This window comes from Bemisia tabaci, chromosome 3 (assembly GCF_918797505.1).
Source record: "Bemisia tabaci chromosome 3, PGI_BMITA_v3".
NCBI lineage: Eukaryota > Metazoa > Arthropoda > Insecta > Hemiptera > Aleyrodidae > Bemisia > Bemisia tabaci.
Window position 1 is genome coordinate 25,028,560 of NC_092795.1, and position 22,409 is coordinate 25,050,968.

The 22,409-nt window shown below is 35.8% G+C and overlaps 3 protein-coding genes across 4 annotated transcripts; 1 reads left to right on the plus strand and 2 right to left on the minus strand.

Moving 5' to 3' along the window:
* The first annotated feature begins 27 nt into the window (after positions 1–27).
* LOC109031030 (galectin-8) lies at positions 28–13,430 on the plus strand. Its single transcript, XM_019042299.2, has 7 exons — positions 28–185; positions 2,272–2,447; positions 3,575–3,657; positions 4,092–4,305; positions 5,856–6,074; positions 6,603–6,691; positions 8,076–13,430. Exons 2-7 carry the CDS (start codon positions 2,283–2,285, stop codon positions 8,446–8,448), a joined length of 1,143 nt encoding a protein of 380 aa, XP_018897844.2. The 5' UTR covers positions 28–185; positions 2,272–2,282; the 3' UTR covers positions 8,449–13,430.
* Positions 13,431–14,486: 1,056 nt separating this feature from the next.
* Positions 14,487–22,401, minus strand: LOC109031035 (probable RNA-binding protein EIF1AD). Of its 2 annotated transcripts, none has more exons than XM_019042305.2 (2): positions 22,304–22,401; positions 14,487–15,233 (listed from the first exon to the last, which is right to left on the minus strand). In XM_019042305.2, exon 2 carries the CDS (start codon positions 15,224–15,226, stop codon positions 14,825–14,827), a length of 402 nt encoding a protein of 133 aa, XP_018897850.1. In that variant the 5' UTR covers positions 15,227–15,233; positions 22,304–22,401; the 3' UTR covers positions 14,487–14,824. The 2 variants fall into 2 exon arrangements, with proteins under 2 accessions (XP_018897850.1, XP_018897849.1); XM_019042304.2 differs by having other exon boundaries at positions 22,193–22,334.
* On the minus strand, positions 15,355–22,332 carry PolG1 (DNA polymerase gamma, catalytic subunit tam). Its single transcript, XM_019042292.2, has 2 exons — positions 22,193–22,332; positions 15,355–20,128 (listed from the first exon to the last, which is right to left on the minus strand). Exon 2 carries the CDS (start codon positions 20,031–20,033, stop codon positions 16,374–16,376), a length of 3,660 nt encoding a protein of 1,219 aa, XP_018897837.2. The 5' UTR covers positions 20,034–20,128; positions 22,193–22,332; the 3' UTR covers positions 15,355–16,373.
* Positions 22,402–22,409: the final 8 nt, after the last annotated feature.

The window sequence follows — 22,409 nt, forward strand, 5'->3', positions numbered from 1 at the left end:
ACATTGTTCTTATCAATCTAGCTAGCTTCCGTTTGTCCTGTTTTTATCAGGAAAATTCAGTTTCATTGCCTTGCTTTAATTCATCACATTGAATCCTTTAAGATGAATTGGCTAATGTATAGAGGGTGTCGAAAATTTATCTAAGGCCAAGAGTCCGTTAGTCGCACGTCATAAAAGTTATTACGGTGAGTAGTTTCTCTTGATGCTACATATTGGTGATGTAACACGCCTCTGCTCTTCACTGCAGCATTTAATACTTACTTTTTTTCACTAGCATGTAAGGACCTTACCATTCAGTTTAACAAAACTTCAATGCGGCTGTTGCTGTAGAGCTTTTTTAACTTTCTCTAGAACTCTCTTACTTATCCAAGCATCCATGGAGGTAGGTCAGGACCAGCCAGAACATAAGATGGCACCTGTCTGCAATGCAGATTTTCACTTGACTAGCACCCCGAGCAAGATCCATCCATATAGGTCAGTCATTCCCGAAACCCAAATGAGAATCTTCTGCGCATGACGTCAGCATTACTGCCGCGAAAACCAGAAATGTCGGAAACAATGCTTTTCTTATGGGAGAGAACAAATTTTTCTTAATGAATCATTTAAATTTCTTACTTTTAAATTCTTTGAAGCTTTCTGAGTGTCGAAAGGAACGTTTAGAAATTAGCGTCAAGGGTTTCAATTCAGCTGAATTTGCGTTTTTATATTTTTAAATGATTTTTGAAGTCAGCGATGTAACAAGCCATCTAGTGGTATAGATTCGCGTGTAAAAATGGCTGATGCAGAGTAAACTGTAAAAATGAAAGAACACAAATTCCGCAAAATCGAAACCCTGAATGCTAATGTCTAAACGTTCTTTTCGACACACAGAAAGTTTCAAAGGATTTAAAAGTAAGAAATTTAAATGATTCATTAAGAAAAATTTGCTGTCTCCCATAAGAAAAGCATTGTTTCCGACTTTTCTGGTTTTCGCGGCAGTAATGCTGACGTCACGAGCCAATGGAAAGGGGCTTACCCCGAGCGGGGAAATCTGCGCAATGACTGACCTATATGGATGGATCTTGACCCCGAGCAAACACACAGTCACAAACAATCAATTCCTGTATTAAAGAACTGATTTTCACCGCTGCCAACAGACCCATGGAATGATCTCATATCATGTTATTTCTCTGCTGCAGCAGCACCTTAATCCCCCCCTCTCCCACCATCTGGATCAAGATTTGGGAATTAAAATCCACCCTCCACAAATTGCTGATTAGTCCTCCTTTCTCCAGTCACTCCAAGTTGTTGCTGTAAACACAGCATAAGAAGCAGAAAGTCACATTAGACAGGATCTATGAGATATATATCTGTGCGCCACAGAGAAAAGAAAGGCGAGATGTTTGCATCTTGGATTTTTTTGTGTAATTCTGGATTTTGCTGGCCAGGTTGTACCGACCGATGTCACGGGATAAATGATCCTCAAGATGCAAGCACCTCCTTTTTTTTCTCTATGCCTGTGCACAACATAAAGAATTGCAACAAAAGCTTTTTTCAAGAATTGTGAATACCCATATCTTGCCTAAAAGTTTATTTTCAGATGTTCTGTTGTGAGATTAGTATTCTCTGTAAAATTTGGAAGAAATAATGCATCGCATACCTATTGCTTTAATTTACGGCTCGTTTTGTGACCAATTCGATCCTTCTAGAGAACGGTATTGAATGCAAAGTTTTTTCCTGAGAAGGATCCTGCACCCATTTCTCTGAATTTTGCAATTTTTTGGTTTAAAGTGATTCTTTATTCCCATGTGCAGGAAATATCATTCCTTTTTTTGGTTATAAATTAAAATTTTATAAAATTAAAGTTTTTTTGTAAAGTTAAAGTTTTTTGTAAAATTAAAAATTTTGTAAAATTAAAAATTTTCGTAAAATTGAAAATTTTCGTAAAATTGAAAATTTTCGTAAAATTGAAAATTTTCGTAAAATTGAAAATTTTCGTAAAATTGAAAATTTTCGTAAAATTGAAAATTTTCGTAAAATTGAAAATTTTCGTAAAATTGAAAATTTTTATAAAATTGAAAATTTTTATAAAATTAAAAATTTTTATAAAATTAAAAATTTTCGTAAAATTAAAATTTTTTTTAAAATTAAAAATTTTACTTAATCTATGCGATATATGGCACGCCAGTTCAACCACTTCAGAGCTATTGACGAATCATCTTAGGCCTTCTTTCCTTTTTTTTCTGCAATGCTTTGTTATTCATATCTAATTGTATGTCTTTTTCTCTGCAGACTCCTGTCTAATGTGTTTAAGATTCTGCCTCATGGATTCTTGCTCCAGCAGAGATTCCAGCGTGAAGGACCTAGAGATTGCCCAAGAACTGATAGAAAATGAAGAAAATGGAAATGATTCCACAGATGCTGCCATACGTGCCAAGAATGATCTATTGTGGAGCATATCGAATCCTGTCAGTATTATTGTTCTTCCAGCTATTCTGATATATGTGGATGGCTAAGTTTCATAATTTTTATTTCCACTTCAACGTTTAAACATATCCAATTTTGTTTTATTTTTTTTTTTTTTTAGAGAAAGTAAACAATATATAACAGAGTCAGGCAAGGTATCATTAGGTTGGGGGAAAAAATGAGATATTCCACCCTGTAAAGTAGGTAACTGATCATAAAATTTTGTTTTTACTTAATAAGAAAGAAAATAAAATAAGTGACTATTAAGTCAGAACCAGCTCAATAGGCTAAACTGGCACATGTTCTTGGATCCATCTGCCCAGAGCTCTGTTTGGCAAGTTGTGACTAACATTTCTTCGGATAGTTCCAGCCAACATAATGGTACTCGAACTCTCACCTACTTATGATTGCCGATTTATCATCTTTTTTCAGAAGTGTTTTGCTTCATAGGTTATAAGCTTACAAATATCCTTGAAAGGTAACTTATTGATTAGAAAAACATTAAACTGCGGATAGAGCTCATCTGAGAGGTACAGAATCGGTAGTTTTAGAATGACTTTTACTGCATTTCATCATAAAACTTTAATCGGATTCAAAATACTTTCTCCTGCAGCTCAATAGAGAGCTGTTTCACAGCTAAGGACAGCTTGAAGTAGTTTTAAATGTACCATTCATACCTATTCAATAGTGACATAGTGTCTCAGATTTGTTAAGGCTTAGAGAGCCGATTTTAATTTCTACGTCATAACTCTTACATTTGACTTCCACAATAGACTACCGTCTTTCACAAGATGGAGATTTTTCCACTGAACTACCTCCGAACTGCAGTAAAAAAGAGTTTCTTGATGTTAAGTTGATTGCTTCTTTCATCTTGACCCCAATCAGTTGAAATTGCATATGGACGTGTTTCTGCCAAACGGAACCATGTGCATTGAGATATCGACCTAATGCACATAGTTCTGTTTGGCAGAAATACGTCCATATTACTTACTGGTTATGCATCTAAACCATACTTCCATGTAATAGAGGTGTGCTTTAGCTCATACATTCAAAAAAATGTCATGTTGCTCCTTGCGCCAACTGTAATTTAACTACTAAATATCATAAACCAATTGCTTCTTCTGCCTAGGATCTCCCGTTTGCTCGACTGATGTCTGCTCAGATAAATTTTTCGGTCCTCTATGAAGGGCAAGTTTTGCAGCCATCTACTGGGTAAGTTTTTTTAAATATGTAAGCGTGGTTATGCCATTCCATATTGTTCTAACAATTGCACACAGACGCAGTAAAGTTTTAATGTTACAAAATTGTCTTTGACTATGAGTGTTCCGACTCTGGAGTATCTTGTCAAAGAAGGTTTCTTGATGAATCAATTGCTCAGCTGAAAACTAGTGGTGGAAAACTCAATTTGTGGGAATTCGGCCTCTTTTGGAAATTATTGATTCGATTACAGTCGAAAATTTGTGAAAATAGTGTTTGCAAGTACCATGAATTTTGTCTTCCTATCACCTGTGTGAACCATAATACTTAAAGTTGTTCCAATGCATTTTTAACACATCAACTCCCACAGACTATCGGAAGTATTCTATTGTTGATGACTCCTAAAAGTCATATATTTAGACTGATCTTATCATTTTCAATTTTTTCAGCTTCACAATCAATTTTAGTTGTTACTCGTCGTGCAAAAATGTACCCAATATCATCCTCCACCTTAACCCAAGATGTGGTCAAAATTATGTTGCACGCAATACCAGAATTGATGGAAGTTGGGGAGAAGAGGAATCTGTCTCTGGCCAGCGTTTCCCTTTTCAACCAGGAGGCACCTTTTTCCTGGAAGTATTCTTTGCAGATAAAGAATTTCTTGTAAGTGTCAAATTAGTGCTAAAGAGGATTCCTTTATAAACAAGGAATATCGTTATGAATATGTATAAAGTCGTGCAATTATATACTTTGTAAAGTTCTCAATTAGTTTTCCAAACTCCAGTACAAGGTATTGCACCAATCATCTATAGAAAGAATATCAACGGTGAAACTACCAGACCACGTATCTTGCTTGCGGTGTTTATAATTCTCCGCTCCCATTTTATTTTTGTGAAAGAGAACAAATCAATATTATTCCTTGAAGTTTTCACAGATTTTTATTCACTCAGCAAGAAAAAAATCATGGAAGTTTTCAAGAATTGTTGTCGAGTGGTTTTCCATGAAAAAAATACAGTATGGCAGGAAATCTGCAGCGTTGCAAACCGAGTTACGTTCTCTGGTAGTTTCATCGTCGATACCATAGATGTCACAACCCTTATTTAATTCATTTATCTCAACAAGTTCTGCTCTTAGCATTCTTTTTTCACTCCCTGTAACAGTCCTCTTCTTTTTTTCCAAAATTCCCCCCCCCCCCTCTTACCCTCACCCGCCTCTTATCGTTCACTCACTAAATAACGCACTCAAGAATTTTGCTTTGATTACCACTTCTCTAGAAAAATTCGATATTGGATGTATAATCTTGGAAAGATTGAACTAAAATGAAAGAATACAGAGGGAGAATTCTAGATTCTATAGAATTAAACGTTCATCCACAAAACGTAGTTTAAGAATCTACAAAACATATCTAAGCTCAGTTTAAAAGTTTTAAATCATTACCTGTCTACTGCCTGCGCTCTGGTCAAATGTTGGTAAAATCCATGCCATGTATATTCACTGTTTTTGAGTCAGAGACAAACAATCTGCTATCTTGATTCACGTATTTAGTCTCATTACCAAACTGAAGACTGCATAAGTGCATATATTTTGTTGCACTCCTCACTGTTCAATATTTTTTTACCCTTTCTTCTTCATAGTATATTGACCCCCTCCCCCCCCCCCAAAAAAAAAAATAGCTTTGCTTTTTTTTACCTTTGCCATGAAAGAATCATACAATCTGAATTTTGTCATTTTTAGGTGTTTCAGATAAACTGTTTGATAACTAGATGTCAGTTTTTGCATAGATTTTTACTAAGTTTCGAACATAGAAGACTGAAAACCAATGTTACTTCCCAACTAGTTATGCTGCCCATTGTAAAAGCGATTTTATGCATCAAATTCTTGTTCTCAACTAAGGAAAAGTTGAAAATTTTCCAGGGTAGGACCCCTGGATCCACCTCTTACTGAGGGCTTACAGAGGTCCAGAACCGCCAATACAATGAACATTTCAACAATTTTTAACGTTTTTTATACTAAATCCAAATTAACAGTCAGTGCGACTGAAGTGAGCATTCAAACACAACTCTGACTTTTGTAGTCGTGCATTTATATTTTCTCTCTCTCTTTCTTTCTTTCTCTCTCTCTTAGTTTCGTCAGATATTTTAGGGCTCTTCTCTTTTTAGTATCAATCAGTTTTTAATTATTTTTAAGAAATTAGTGTGGACTTTTTCTGTTAGATTGCAGTCAATGGTTTCCATTTCTGTTCATACCGCTATCGAGAGCCTATTTCACGCATCAAATGGATGGAAATTTTCGGTGGAGTTAAAATGAGTCGTATTGAAACTGTCCGCTCTAAAAGTTATCCGTACATTGCTCCTGCAAATTATCTTCTAAAAATTTTCAAATTGACTCCAGTCTCCACAGTTGACCTCAATTTGAATGATCAGAAAAATTTGGTAAGTTTTCCTTTTTTAAAATTGTATTTTAGCAGAACACTGCCATGGCTTTTTTTAAATTTTTTAACTCTTAGTAGATTTTATGTATCTAGAATCTTAGATGAAGCCAAGGCAATGTATGGCGTCAACAGCCTGTGGCTACGATCCAAAATGGAATTGGAAAAATAAAATTTTTTAAAATAGCAAAAAGTAGGTCTTGATCCGTGGATGCTCCATTTTGGACGGATAATGAGATTTATCTCAACACTTCCGCCAGTTTAAGAGGGTGAGCCCCGTCCATTTGGTGGAATTTTCAAATGATGTAGGTGTGACCTCACTGAAAAAAGCATCATAGTATGCAAATAAGGGGGATTCCAGCCCTGCAAATATCGTATTTTGGACTAATTTCACGATTTGCTCATGATCTTTACTTAACACAAGAAAGGAATGGTGGATTCGGTCAATTTGGCTCTTAAGCTACAGCGCCCTTTGATGTTCACACTTTTGTCATGGTTATTTCTCTAGCTGAGTTTCTCTTCTGATCCCTAGGAGCCACCTATCATGGCAGAACTGACCGAGAGTTTTCGACCTGGCTACACCTTAAGAATATCTGGGAAAGTAAAATTATTACCTCATGGGTAAGTTAACCCTCTTACATCTGATTTATCTTGGTTCTCTTTCAAGTGCAAGCAGTAAAATTCATTCTATATCAAGACAGCTGGACTCCTTAACCGAAAAGAATGCTACGAAGTCCCTCTATGTTTGTTGTCCTTTGCATCCGATTCTGTGTCATCAAAGCAAACACTTTTTAGCCACTTTTACCAGGACAGGTAAATAGAAGGGAAAAATATCACTGAATACATTTTATGAAGTAAGTATGAGAATTACTTAGGCATGAAGCAGTGGCGTGGCATGCTTTGCGACATATCGATTGATCTGCCCTTTAAACCCATGAAAAAGGATCGATAAACAGAATATGAGGAGGTGGTAATGTAAATACCGTTTTATTAAATATAGACAAAAAGGTGTTCATAACAAACACTTTAATAATCGATTCCTCACCGTAGCTTCAAATTGGGAAACGTCAAAAATTGATTATTCACGCCTTACCACCGGTATGAACTTAGGTCGATGGCATTCCTTATTTTTTGATAAAACCAAAAAGAATCTAAGAAGCGTCTTTCTATTGGAGTCATGTTTAAAGTGGAAATGAGTAGGTACCTAGTGTGGTTGCTTAGCCCAAAAATGCAGTGAGATACACGGTCTCCGGTTAGCAATGTGATTTTGATTTCAAAATGACCAGTGAACCTTCCTGATTCAGGAACTGTCAAGAGGAAACTGATACCACCCTGTCCTCTGCCCTTCTTAGCCGCTGTCTGGAAAAATGATAAAGAACATCAGTTTTCCTTGAACACCTGTCTTTAGAACAATAATAGATATCAAAAAAATTTCTCAGTAAAAAATGCCTAATTTTCAAAGGCGAGAGGGATCAGCTATTAGCTTATCAGGCTATTATGTTGCTCTTGTTGCATATCGACAGTGAAACTTCCAAATGATGTATTTCTATTTGCAACGTTACAAACTTCCTGTCATACTCTATTTTTTAAGTGGAAAACTACTCAATGTTAGTTCTTGAAAACTTTTGATTTTTCTTCCCTGTGTGAAGCAAATTCTGAAAAACTTCAACGATCGATGTTAATTTTTTATCCCTCAAAAAAATAAAATGGGAGTGGATTTTTAAACACTGCAATCTAGATATGTGTTCTGGTAGTTTCTCCATTGATATTCTATGAGAGCACTCACGAGCATCAATGTTCCATTTTTTGCAAGCTGAAATTTTTAAAGATCAATGCTCATTTCAGATTTCTTGTTTTTTCAATGGAGGTTATAAATATTTTTTTTCTGCATCTGTTATCTGCTTGCTGAGCAGACTCCAAATACTGTATCTAGGGTCAATACTTTGTTGAAATTTTGTCTCACTCTTTTTGTTCTATACTTAGTTTTGTCTAACTTTTGCCCCAGGTTCAGTATAAATTTCCAGAATGGGAAATCATATTGGCCTCGTCCTCTTATAAATCTCCATATCAATGCCCGATTCAACTATTCTGAGAAAATGGAGCATGCCGTTGTTCTCAACTCATGGCTTCACGAAACATGGGGTCAAGAACAAATTCCTGGTTTCTGCCCTTTCTCCCCCGGTGAAAAATTCATTCTCAACATATTTTGTGCCAAGGACGCCTTTGAGATAATTGTGAATAATGATTTATTAGCTGTATATAAGTATCGGGCTGTTTTAGGCTTAATTGACACGATTTACATATCAGGCGATATCATGATAGATGAAATCCGCTCTTCGTTAGAAATACCGCAGCCAAACATCCCAACTATATCATGATGATGAATTGCGATTATTTTATTACATGCTTAGGGAGAGTAATTTTCATTCGTTGTTCATGAAGGAGTGCAATAAGTTTTCTCTCGAAGAAAATCAAATTTTTTTAGTCCTCTTTGTTTGTTTGTTAGTTTCATTTTAATTAATTTTGTTTTATTTAATTCTAATTCAAAGTTCTCCTGTGTTCAAATTACATCCCTGTCTTGTCAACTTGTTTTTACATATTGAGATCAAATTGGTCTTTCAGTGGGCCTGAAGCTAAAATGTTTCAAGGCTCTTGCTATTTTCTTTCAGTTCTCAGCCACTTGTCATCATCGTTAATCTTACATTTTCATTTAGACGATTCATAAACTGCTTTAATATAAAAAAGAATTATCCATTCAATGTGAATTCCTTTCACCCATGGATTTTTTGCTCGAGAATTTGCAATTACCTGGGTTTTTTGTTCGATTTTTGTATTTCTATTAATGAAGGCTTGCATCAATCATGAGCATATTTTTTTTATCTTTACACGTACCTATTTACTTACACCTTCGAAGTTCTCAGGTCAATTTGTAACAGAAATTCCTCACCGAAAATTTTTCAAAGGTCATCTTTTATAAAAATAACCAATCTCTTCTCTCAGAAACTAGAGTCAATTTCTATGGCATTTCACAAGAGAAATATAGATTTCAGTAGATCGTTTAAGTCCTTTTCTTTTTCAAATTTTTGATGAGATAAGTATATTTTTCTAAAGAGCATGCATTTTCCTTATTTTCAGATAAATATCCATCACATCCTAGTAATTTGCTTGACTTTTCCGTTCTATTTCTTGCCTGTTCCTTCATTTGAATGCGTAAGTAAAAAAAAAGATGATGGTGATCTTGTCTAGTACATCTGCTAGTGCATGGTATTAAATGTTGAAAAGGATAAAATTTAGTAAGTGAGAAAGGAATAATAGCTTCGGAAAGTGCAAATGTTTTAGCCATGTCATAGAAAAAAAAAGAAGGTGTTTGCATCCTGAGAATTGTGTACCCTGTGACGTAGGTTGACCCGGTTTTTGCCTGGTCAGCAAAATCCGGAATTCGAAGTATGAAAAATGGACCATTACGTCCAATTTTTTTGCTTAAATCAACTCATGATATAATTTCAAACACTTTATGTAGAATGCATTTTTCCCATAAACTACACCATTTCCAAGAAAATCGATGAAAAAAGTCGCTGTACCGACGTAAGTCATTAAAAAAATTCCAAGATGCCCGAAACGCAAACACCTTTTTTTCTCTGTGTAGCCATGTACCAAAAAAGCCTCATTTTGTGTCAGTCTTTTTACACAATTTTCTTCTGATCTCCAAATCACTATAAGGAAGCCTGATTAAATACAAATTGTTTTTATTTAATGAAATATATACGTCATAACTTCCTAACTTTATTCTAAGTCCTCTTTTTAATAATCTGCCCTTATAAATTCTGAAAGTTCATAAATTTTTTCATTGACTAAGGCACTGCACTATTAGTTAGAACACTGTAGATGATGCAGACACCAAAAATGGTTAAATACATTGTAATCGCAGTGCTACATTTGATCATTTGACCGTGAACATTCAATAAATCCCTCCTCATTAAATAACACTTTGCTTGAGCCTTCAAAGAGAGTTGATCATTTTCACGCTATGTTGAACAAGATGTGGGATATCAAGAATAGACAATCTTCATTATCAATTCTGCTTATAAAACTCTGCTGCTTTAGCCTTCGATGCTTGAAGTAAATTCCCGTTTCCCGATTCTCCTCTGGCTACAATCATCATACAATGCTGTTGATGGTTCAGGAAGTTTGATAGCCGTCAAATAATAGAGAATAGAATCTTATGGTTTTCGGTATTCCATAAAGACTCTGACTCACAGACCTAAGTCACATTTAGATCGTATTTTGCTGAAGAGAACCAACGCAATTAATTTTAGTGTCGTAAAAATTGTGCCTCTTTGTCTGTACGTGAAGCGATTCCCAGAACAGCAAATACATTTATGCTGGTTTCTGTCTTTCAACCAAATCCTGTTAATTTTGAAGTAAAAGTATCGTATGTTTTACACTTGTATACGTATTTAGTATTTCTTCAAAGCAACGAAGAAGTTGCACTATTTGAAAACACTGTGATCTTGTTGGTCCCCTTCTGCAAAATGCGATCCATTTGATATTGTAAAAAATTAATTTTAGGATAGAAGCCCCTATTTGGTCATTTTTATGCAGTTGATACATGTCTGCTCTCGATCTCCTTTTGTGAATAACATAACTTGTCACGAAACACGAGCAATTAATTTCCATCTCAAAATAAAGACTCCTATTACATAAGTGCATTGTTGAAGTAAACAGAATCGGCCCATTGCCATACAGCTCATGTCAGTCACCTCTTAAGCCGTAATCTATTGCCCTTAGTTTTAACTCAACAAATATTTCCTGTAATCGGTAGTTCAGCCCTCTTCAACTGTTCTGGAGGAGAGTATTTTTACCTACTTCAAAGTAATGAAGTAAGCAACACAACCTAAGTTTTGTATAACTTGTTGTTTTAATTTGAATGGGTTAATGGATGAATGATTACATTTGTGATATTTTCCATTCTTATTGTTTTATTTTTTTTTCGCAACATTCTTTTTTATGATTGCTTGTTTTTACAATGCTGTATGTCTTTAATGTATTTATAGTTTTGTCTTATACTTTTTGTATCACAGAATTATCAGCCCTCCAGAGGTTTATGAAAGTTATCACTAGGTATTAGGTACCAAGTAATTAATAAGTTTTTGCCATCCACTTTAAATGTCACTGTTGAAGTGAGACGTTCAGGAAATTTTGCCATGCACATTGTAAAGCTTTTTGGGAAACATAAAAATGATAGAATCAGACAAAATGGGGCTTGAAAGGAGGAATCAAATATTTTATTTTTATGAAAAAACCTGAGTGGGGTAAAATGAATAGATTTTTGGTTTTTCATGCGGAATGTTATTCAATACTGACAATAACATTCGGCCAAGGTTTTTTATCATAATGTGGATCATGAGTTATATATGAGTGTTTAAAATGAGTCATCTTTGAAACTGGCAACAGTACCAGTGGAGTTTAGCAGCATATTCCTTTAATTCACAATTTATGGTTCTCTAACTTGGAATTGCTTTCAAAGGGTCCATAATCAGAGTTTCTGAGTGTTTGAACTGTTTGTTGCATCGAATAATGCAGATTTAACGCCTTTAAGATACTGCACAGTTACCTCACTCTCTCTCTCTACCTCAAGTCCCATTTTGCCTGACTTTATTGTTAGTGATGAGTCGCGAACTACTCCTGATATACGAGACAGAAAGCTCAGACCTTGAAGTTAAGGTAGAATTTTGGTATTACACTAGAGAATAACTTTGATAGGTATAACGCCTGTCATGTCAAGGTGCTGTACAATAATGTGTCAAATGTGATTTGAGTTATGAGCCAATTTCTTCCGTAAGATACTATGCAAAGTTACTCGAATTGAACACGCTACATTGCTCATTGATGAAACCAACTCAATTTTACACTCATATCTGGCTCAATGGATCCTGCGGAAACTCTTCCCTTTTTTTGAAATCACATGGGTCAATAGAATTATAATTTTAACTATTCACGTTTACTCCAAGATCATCAGTATTTATGATACAGTGTTCTCTCAGTTTCATTTTGAACTCAATTAAATTCGAAACTTTCCAGTGATATTAGGTACCAAAAAAATCTTTATAGTATTTTAAGTTAATCTGTGGGTAAAGTCTGTTTCTAGTCCCATTTTTAGTTTTTGGCGCCAAATGCATTTATTTCAAATCAATTTTGAATATTGAAGATTAAGTACCTATCTTTTTCTCTCATTTCTTCCTGTGTTATCCATGACTGATAAAAATTAAATACTATTACTGACTGAGATAATAATCATTCAAAAACAAGGAAAAAAGCGACTCTGATTTGAATTCAGAATGGAATGCCCACTATTTTGTATTAAAGCGCATATTTTCGTAGTTAGCTTATACTTAGCTTATTTAGTTAAGTTTTCATTTTGAATTTGTAGTATGATTTACAGTACGATTAAATTTTGATGTGTCTGCACAAACATACGTACTTTCGGAGTGTAAAATTAAGTTAACAGTCTCTCTGATTTTTTTCACATCAGGATCTTTTAATAAAAATTTTACAGTCCAGTAATTTTGATGGAACGAAGAAGAGATGGAGCAAAGAACATCAGCTATCTTTTATTTTGTTCTCAGCGGATTGAAGTCATAACATACTTGGTGCATATCATGTTCTAAAAAAAAAATTTAATAAGGGAACTTGTGTTGTAGTACTCAATTTTGTACCTTCTTTAGTGGTCCATTGAAGGATGGATCCCCTTTCATTCACAGTATGAGGACAAAATGAAAGATAGCCTTTAAATTTCTGGAGATAAGTAAGATTTCTCTTTCTCCTATCAATTCCTGAAGTGGATTAGAAACCTTTCCAGGTATATTGCTAATCAAAACATGTTTTTGAGCTTGCACGAATAGTATTCTATAAAACTTATTCATCAACGCCTATAATATATTACAATTTTCATACTTGATATCGCGAAATACTATCCTTTAAGTTAAATGATGAGCTCTCACGTCTAAAATAATGTGCAGGTGGACGAAGGAGAGGGTAGTCAATGATTGATTGATTAGAGCTACTTGTTTGGAATTGCCTCGACTCTGAGGGATGGAATATCAATGTGATGATCCATCCACTGACACCATGGAGTTTCATTGAAATGAGTGGAAGGATTGAGAAATTCGGAAGGAAGTAAATCAGCTCTTTCCTTTGTAATAAGTTTTATGAAATTTGGAACTTTAAGGAATGGATAGTTTATGTATACAGACATGCCTTTTGTAAAAGGTATAGTATGAAAATTTTGCTAATGCATTGTTTTTTCTATCCAATCTGCATAGAATAATTTCTTTTTCTTTAAATAAAAAAAAGAACTCAATTTAGTCGATCATTTAACTATCGTTTCTTAACCTCCATGTATTATGATGCACCTGAGGAAAAGGGGACTTGACCTAAGTTGCCAAATTTTTCATGAGAAGGACAAAACGTGTTTTGGTCAAAATAATTGATTTCTAGTCCCTAATTTCGATCAATTTGTGCTTGTCTCGAGGACATGTATTTAAAATTTTAAGTCATAATGTACACTTTCAACAATTATGCAAGCATTTAAAGTGAAGGGGGTCAAAACCAGCAATGATGTGAGGAGTCCATCTCAATTTGGCTAAGCGGCTGTTATCAAATGATCGGACGATAGCAAGATTATGTTTTATTCATGAACATGAATATTGAAGTACAGTAGAGATCATTAGACACAACTGAGGTGATTTTACGAGCAGGGATTCATTTTAAGCGATACAATAGCCAAATTCTCAGGGTAAACTTGTTTCAAAACTTCAACTGCTTAAATTCTGAAATCACGTTTTTTCGTTCTCTCATTTTGAAATGCTTGGAAAAAGTCAATTTTTAGAATTTTGTCGTGTTTTTGAAGAAAAATGATTTAGAACTGACCCTGTAATGGAAAAATATAGTCATCTCAAATTTAATTTTTTTCAACTGAAGTATCCTTTTCCCTCAGATGCATTACAATTTTTTGTTCTACCTATCTTGATCACAAGGAGCACAATACAAATGGACCTCCATAATAAATGATGGCTGAATTAGATGATTCCATAGAAAATTTACGGAACAGAGGGGCATCTCACAAACCTGTGGTACTATCATACTAAAATGAAATACGCAAGCCTGGAGATGTTGTCAAAGTGTTCTACAGGATAAGAACAAAAAACTAGTGCATAAAAGAAACTTTAAAAACCAAAACTTAAAGCTTTCAAACAATTATGCGAACAAAGAACATTCTTTCACGAGCTATTCGATTGACTTCATCATATTTACATTAGGATTTAATATCATTATTTTATCTTATTCTGTTTGGCTAAAAGACATAGGTATTAATCTGAGAGGGATTTCTTCTTTTTGTATAAAAAAAAAAGACTGATTTTTAGGAAAAATATCTCAGCTTTAATTTCAATCTTATTAAAGTATGTCTAACAATCAACAATGATACAAAAATAGACACAAAAAAAATCTATACAAGCGTATGGTTTCCTTCAGACTTGGTTCTGAAATAGAGGGAACCAGAAATAAAAGAAAAATCAAACATAAATGAAAAGAAAAATCTGAAGAGTCAAGAATTGAATATGAGGAGAAATCCTACTTGGATCTTTAAATTTTTCTAGAAACGCAGGGTCACTATTTTTCGGAGAGATCAAAAACATACATAAGTCATCTGTTTTATCAAGAATATTAACCCTACAAAAAATTAGAATACATGTTTCATTCAGAATCTGAGGAGGAAGATGAGGAATAAGAATCCTCGATAGGCGGTCTATTTGAGACTTCATTTTTCACTTCGTCAAATTCTTCAGGCCAACAGTTGGCGGTCCGTAAATACTTTATGTAATCTTTTGTCAAAACCTTACTGATTTCACCTTTGACTTTGTTGCCCTCCTTGATAGGATCAACAATGACAAAGTCACCATTTTTTATCCATACGTTCCTCCGAAACTTTGAAGGCATTGATATCAGGAATTTTGTTTTGTCAGGGAGTTCGGCTTCGTGTAGGTAGTTCCCTTTGCCACTGAGGATTTTAACAATTTTTTGTTCTGCCGTCGGCTCGGTCATTTCGGAATTGAGGACTTCCTTAAACACATTTTTCTTTTTAGTCGCTGATGTCATTTTGAGTCTGCAGAAAAAAGTGAAATAATAATGATGAACAAAAGAGGTTTTACAAAACTACTCGAGAAATCATCGAGTCATGCAAAATTCAATACATGGATAAAAAGAAGGGACATGAGGAGTCATCATGTATTTCGAGTTGAGAGAATATTGTGCTTATCAACTGCACTTGCAAAAAAAATTGACAAAATAAACAGAATGTAGTATGTAATTGAAGATACATGATCGTTTGAAAGAAGACGAATGTGACTTAAAAATAAAATTTTTCATGTTATTGAAAAGAGAGAAATTTGGGCTGAGAGAACGAATGGAATAATGAGAAAAAACACCAAGGATACAGGGACATACACTTGGAGATCTGACAGTTTCAAGAAGTTCATGTAGCGGATCAAACAAATTTTTTTGTGAAAAAAATAAAACTAAGGAATACGCATTGTTTTTTTTAGAATTCTTCCAGCAATGAAAGTACGTGATGATGTAGGAGTTCATAATGATGGTGCTATGACAAAAAATTCAATGGAACCATTTGAAAAAAATTAAATTTAAATGATGTTCTTTAACTTCGAAAAACAAATTGATTACAGAGCATTAATTTTGGAAGACAATAAATGAAGCATGTAGTCTGCATGTACTATCGCCAACTTTGCTGATGAGTAAACAAGTCATTAATCTTGTGGCTATTTACAAAAGTAAGTATTTGCACCAAAACAATGCCTAGTAAAGTTAACTTCTGTAGAAGTTAATAAACAAAATACGATTGATAAAATGTTACTTAATGTTACGTATTACATGATCTGTCCTTAGCTTCAGTTAGTTTTTTCCTTGTTTACATAAATTAGCGGGCATTGGGCGGAAGAAGCTCAAGTACCTGTTTCCTCCAAAAAAATACACATTACGTTCAGATCATTCTAAAATCAGTTGAGCAATGAACTCAGGAAACTACCTGCTTATAGTACAACATCTTCTGCGAGTCATGCATTAATCTTGCATAATAAATCTAAAACCTACATAATAAATGGATAAGGGCACAAAATGAAAAGAACAATGTAGAAAGACGATTGGGCTTTAAAAAATCTGCAATACAAAGACTTTGTATAGACTAGAAAACAAACTCTTAATTAGAGCAAATTTAAGGAAAACACTACGGTCATTTCAGATTTTTTTTGGATGGTTTGAAGGTACCTACAGAGCCACCGGCTTTTTGGATAGTTTCATGAATATTTAAGGACTCTCCGAGGGGGATACTGTAACCTTTGCTAAGGCCATATGGATTAGATGGTGTGATGCAATCTTGGTTAGACTCTTTGCGTAAAACAGTGTCTACTTCCACAGAACTGAAAAATGCAACGGACTGTGGTAAATCGATCATTCCTAATTTTTGGACGCAGAATGCTCTCACTAACAAATTGGTGACATGTAGCGCTAAAGCTGTTTGATATCTCTGCTCTGAAGGGACGATGTAACGAACTTCATCATGGAAACTTATGCAAAACCTTACATTTGAGTCTACCAGCCATTGCATACACACCAACATCAAGTGAAGGAAGTCTACGGCACCACTTTGGACAACCCAATTGATTCGTGTTGGCAGAAATCGGTCATCAACATGATTCTTTGGTTCTAGCGCACGGCTAAGCCGACAGCCAAGGAAAGGTGTTTTGGGCTCAGGTTGCGAAGCAATCTTTTCTAAGCAGTTGAACATGGCTGATTCACTGCCACCTGACCAAGTGGGTGGACCAAAAAGCTCGCTCATACTTTTATTATAAACTCTGCATATGTTAAGGGCATCTAGTTTGGAAAACTCTCTGGTTTTGAATTCAGGCAAACAATCAGTTTTCAGAGGGTAAAGACGTCGACCTTTGGTAAGAGAAAACATCTTAGAGGCTTTGGCTTTTGCCTCAGTTTTCGTCATGCCAGGGTTAAATTGCCTTAGAAGGTGCTCTGCAAATGGCTGGCCCGCACCATAAATCCTGGCGTAGTTAATTACTTTCGCATGACTGCGAGAAATACCAATTGCTTTTGCGGTCACACTATGCATGTCACTTGCATCAGCTTTTTGACCACTCAGAGTCATCCACCCAAAAGGAGTTGAGCCATGTTCTTTAGCAAAATAAGCATCTCCAATGGCTGAGGCGATCCATAGTTCTTGCGAATCAACATCCGCCCCCACAATATGGTAACCAGGTGGTGCTTGGATCATGGATCTTAATTCAGAGCCAATCCGATCGTCCATGACATTTGAAGCTGTCATCCATGTTCTCTCAACAGCTCTGCGGGTCAGAGTGCCACATACGATGACTTGAGGGATTATGGCACCAAGTTCATCACTAGGCAAACGCATAGAGCGTGGAATGTCTTTGTCATTCAGCCAAACTGCCAACTGACCTTCAATTCGATCTCTGTTGTTTCTCCAATAAGACAGCATTCTACTGATTTCAATTATGCGTTCAGCTTCTGTGCCCTCTCCTGATAACCCGCTTTCTGAAAATTTGGTGATAAAATCTTTTGCGAGAGGATTACCGACATTTAAATGATTACCATTTTTGTGAGGAAGCTTAATGAAACCACAACCGGTGCCTATTAAATCTTTGCAACAAAAACATTCTGTAGCAGTTTCATCCTTTGTCTTGTTTTTCTTCTCAGTTTTTTTGTTCTTTTTTTGGCACACATACCTGACTAAATTGTTTTGAACTTTTTCATGAATGTCCGTTTTTGATTCAGTGACTTTCACAGTTTTTTCAGCACAGTTACAAAATGAAGCATCTGCTGCACTAGAACAAAGTTTGACGAGTTTTCCCAACGGAAAGAGATTTTCATCCGGTACAACTATTTCAGTTTTGTGTGGAACTAGCTGCCCCCAACCCTGACCCCGAATGTGATGAATTGGCAATGATTTCCACTTCAATGATAACAATTTAGGTGCGACTTGCATGCCGGTGCCAATTAATCTTGGCCCAGGCGCCCAATCAGGAGTGTCAGGCGACGGACATAAATTACGGTACCAGTTTGGATATCCTGCTAAATAGGGCAGCTTTTTTGGCAACCGGTCCCTAGTTTTATACAAAGGCGAGAATTTTTCAAACAGGTATTTTCTTCTCTCCAGAATAAAATCAGTCTCACCATCCAGTTCATAAATTTCGTCGTCTGGCTCAATACAGCTTGGATTCTGATCAATCAAAGCAGGCTCAGGTGCACTTGCCTCTTTTTCGTCAGCATCTTCGTCAGTTTTTTTCGCCTTTTTAGACTTCCTAGTGGGTTTACCTTCACCGCATTCTTTACTTCCTTCCTCTTCACTTTTCTTCTTCTTGGGTTCTTTCTTAAATTTAACATCTTTACATTCCCAATCTTGATCCCACAGCCATAAATTTTCTTTGTATTCTTCATTATGGAGTAAATGACACGCCTCGTCCGCCCTTCGGGAAAGCAGAAACTTTGACTCAATGTTCAAATCATCGAATGTCTGGTTGCACTCACTGATGTATTTATTCCAGTTACTATTTATAGGTAAGTACGCTAAGCCCAACTCCAACATACCAGCCAACGTGACTGGGTGCGGAAACCGGGAGAAAAACAAGGGTAACAATTTCACCAGAACATTATGTGTCGCTTTGACATCTGAGGCACAGTAAGACATAAGGGATTGGAAATTATCTTTAACATCAGTCAGGGATCCATTGATGAAGAGGTTTCTCTCATCTTTCGATAGCTCTGAGCCACAGTACAGCTTATGAACTTGACTCAGACTGTTCAGTGAACTAAATTTACTCCACTCTTCATCCTGTGATGAGCCAGACTTTAGCTGATTCTTCTGATAGCTTGTCACTCCACTGACAGAGACATGCATTGACATGGTGTCCATGAATCGCATTCCTGTCTTTTTCAGCCAGTACTGCTCTTTGACACGTGCTCGGTCGTAGTTGACATTGTGACCTACAACAATTTTTGGTCTGGAAAGTGCCTCATTTAACTCATACACTTTCATTTTTGGAGCGCTTTCTAAGGGGATTAAAACGTCAGTGGAATAACCTTGACTAAGGTTACTTGAGCACTTGATGAGTTGTGTACTGCACCAGCTGTACCAGGCACTGTTACTGACTGCAGTTGCAATTGTTGGTGCTTCTCCTTCTTTGCAACAAACTTCAACGTCAAAAACAAAAGCATCTTCTAAAGGATGATGGACTGGCTCCGGTTCTTTGCCTGCCACGTAACGCATCCATCCTTCCTTCAAAACCCACTCTTTAGGGGTATCTGGTATTGAAACGATAAGCTGTTCCAATAGTAATTTGTACGGTGCGCTTTGTCGTTCTCCGATTATCTGGAAGTGTTCAGCGATGTCTTTCCCTTCTAAAGGGGGTAACTTCAAATCTACATCCTGTTCAGAATGCAACATAGAAGGGAGACCAAATTTATTGAGCGTTGAAAGTATCTTTTGAATGGGCACTGTAGGTTCAGGTTTAGGATCACACCCAAATAGTTGCTGATAAAGAGGTTTCGATAACATCTGAATATTGAGTTCATTAACACGGAAATTTTTATCAACCAGAGTTTGATCACTATTTTTTGAGTCGCTGATTTTGAGGGAGAATGAACCAACTTCACTTCTTGTGCGATTACATGCTGGAGCAGTTTGTTTCCGACTTTTATCATTATTTTGCAGTAAGTTCTTGGGAACTGCTCTTTGCACTGATTTTGGCTTCAGTGTACTTTCAGAAGCCTCTTTCGACACATACATTGCTGTATTGCTGCTGAAAAATCGGATCCGTTTGATTTCCAATGGTTTTGAGACAGTCCACTTAGAGCTGATCATCGTGGCTTGATAGATGTCCAGACAAAGGAGAGAAGCTTTACTGCATTAAGATTGATAGGAGGAAAGATAGAACTCCCTGGTCATCCTTTTGACATCTGTGAAAGAAAAACAAAAAACTGTATTAAACTACAGTCAAAATAAGTATAAGAGGAAATAACACAAGTGTTTGATTGTAGTTTATGGTAATTCATTTTTCAATCACAGGAATCAACAGTCGACACTTAGGTCTAAGTACTAATTACAATTCCAGGGTAAAAGGGCACGGAAGCTCAATTAAAGTTGCCAATCAAAAACTTTTATGATTATACTGCATATTTTTTCGATCAAAATAATTAACTTTGGTGTCTCACTCTAGGTAATAAAATTCGCCAAGGCATCTGTGCCATTTTGCACGCACTTCCCATTACTCTCGTGGAACAATACTGTGCATTGACAGGTTTTTTAACGTAAGGCTATTAAAGTATCATTCCTTTTACTTTTCTGCAACGATTTCAGATTTGACCAACATTGTATTATGTTTCCTTGCTGCTGTGTTTGACAATGTTCTGAAATTGTAACGTTGAATTATGACAATAAAATTATCCATTAACGACAGTCCAGGTGGGCAAATGCCAATGCAACTAGTCTCATCTCGATTAAACTACTCAGTCATAAGCCAAATTTTCATTCAAGATTAAGATTCAACCAAATTGCCTAGCAGTCAAATCATTACCTATTCAACAAGTCACATTCTGATTTAACTGGATATTGGCTTTTAACTATGCTAGAGCCCATATCAGATAACCTGTCCCAATATAACACGTTCAGCAAAACAGGACAAGTTATCTGAGACAGACTCTACACCCTTTGGATCCATGGTAATGAATTCAGATTACCTACTCATCTAGCTTTTGCTTTCACAGTGAACTTAATTCAGAGCTCTAAAGAATAGAAAAACTGATATTTGTTCTATACAAAACCAATTCATACAATCATTAATAATAAAATTTACTAATTGATCATTGCTTGCTAAGTGTAGTTAATACATTTAGGTGGTTAGTGTACACTTTTAATGCGTATCTTCTGACAAGAGTTACGAAATATGGCCTCAACACTCAGTGAGAAAAGAAAGAAGACCCTGGCCCTGACTCTTCCAATACCTCTTCAATGCTGGTTGAATTTGAATCTAAAAAGAGCACGTAAACACAAACTTCCATTGGAGGCAAAACTTGAAGTCTAAATACATGGAAAAGTTCTACCTATTAAGAACTTTTACAAGCCAGGTTTAATCACTTTAGCATCATTTTTTTAAGCAAACTGAGAGATACTCTTCTTGAATAGGATCATATCCTGCCTAATTATATTGAGATGAATACAAACATTGCAATACCTTTCAAACGAAAGTTTTCAACATGCATCTCTCAATTCAAATGGCAAGAGGCATATCCAATTCACGCGGAGACGCTGAAATAAATGAAGCTAGAACTGGGGAAAGAAGAGAAGATACATAAGTCACATCAGTCTGAATGCATAAATCATCAGTTGGCCCATTAGTTAACATGTAAATATCTGTTGAATGGTACAATTTTAGGATGTAACTTTTGTCTCTTCTCTTCTTTCCCAAGTTCTAGAGCTCACGCATCGCATGTTGAGACAAACGTCAATCTCCAATTAGCTCTGAATTCGCACCACGCAACGAGTTAATACATGTAATCAGATGGCACCACTGGTGGATGGTGACATAAACAATACTTTGACGTTTGTCTCAACATACAATACGCGAACTCTAGGGACAGCAAAATTTGGCCGTACACACTGAATCTACAACTGACATTAAGTGATAGGCTGGTTGAGTATACACTGCGTTAGATTGGATTTTATATGTAGCGGCAAGATCTCAGCGTGGTCCAAATTCTAATTTACATTTCAGTGACGTTGCGTCAACCTGAGACGAAGTCAAGCATGACAAGTAGTTTCTTCGGCTCTTTTAAGCAAGTATGACAAACCCATGGGGTAAAAACCTCACCCAAGATTCTTGATGAGAATTCTGATCTGAAACTTCAAAGTCATTTAGTTCTCATGACATACTAGACATTGTGATGCCACCTTGTGATGGCTGTTTGCCTGCCACATTCAACTTCCCTTTCCGAATAAGAAAATTGCTCCAGGAATTCACTTACCGTGAATGGCTCCCAAATTTTTCTAGTCTCCAGGAAGTTCTTTATTCACATTCAGCATTAGAAAATTAACACATAACACAAAAGTATTTAAATTAAAAGTAAAACATTTACCTCGTGGTTTACGCAACGGAACGTGCTTTATTTGTTTTGTTTTGTTTATATTCTTTGATGGTGGAAGTCATGGCCTTCTAAAAATTATAATCGTAACAGCCAATGA

What these genes read in the sequence shown, in the direction of transcription:
- LOC109031030 (XM_019042299.2), top strand. Translation starts at nt 2,283, where the DNA reads ATGTGTTTAAGATTCTGCCTCATGGATTCTTGCTCCAGCAGAGATTCC. An exon ending in TGTGGAGCATATCGAATCCT is followed by an intron (nt 2,448 to 3,574) that starts GTCAGTATTATT and finishes TCTTCTGCCTAG; the next exon opens with GATCTCCCGTTTGCTCGACT. An exon ending in TGAATGATCAGAAAAATTTG is followed by an intron (nt 6,075 to 6,602) that starts GTAAGTTTTCCT and finishes TCTGATCCCTAG; the next exon opens with GAGCCACCTATCATGGCAGA.
- LOC109031035 (XM_019042305.2), bottom strand. Translation starts at nt 15,226, where the DNA reads ATGACATCAGCGACTAAAAAGAAAAATGTGTTTAAGGAAGTCCTCAAT.
- PolG1 (XM_019042292.2), bottom strand. Translation starts at nt 20,033, where the DNA reads ATGATCAGCTCTAAGTGGACTGTCTCAAAACCATTGGAAATCAAACGG.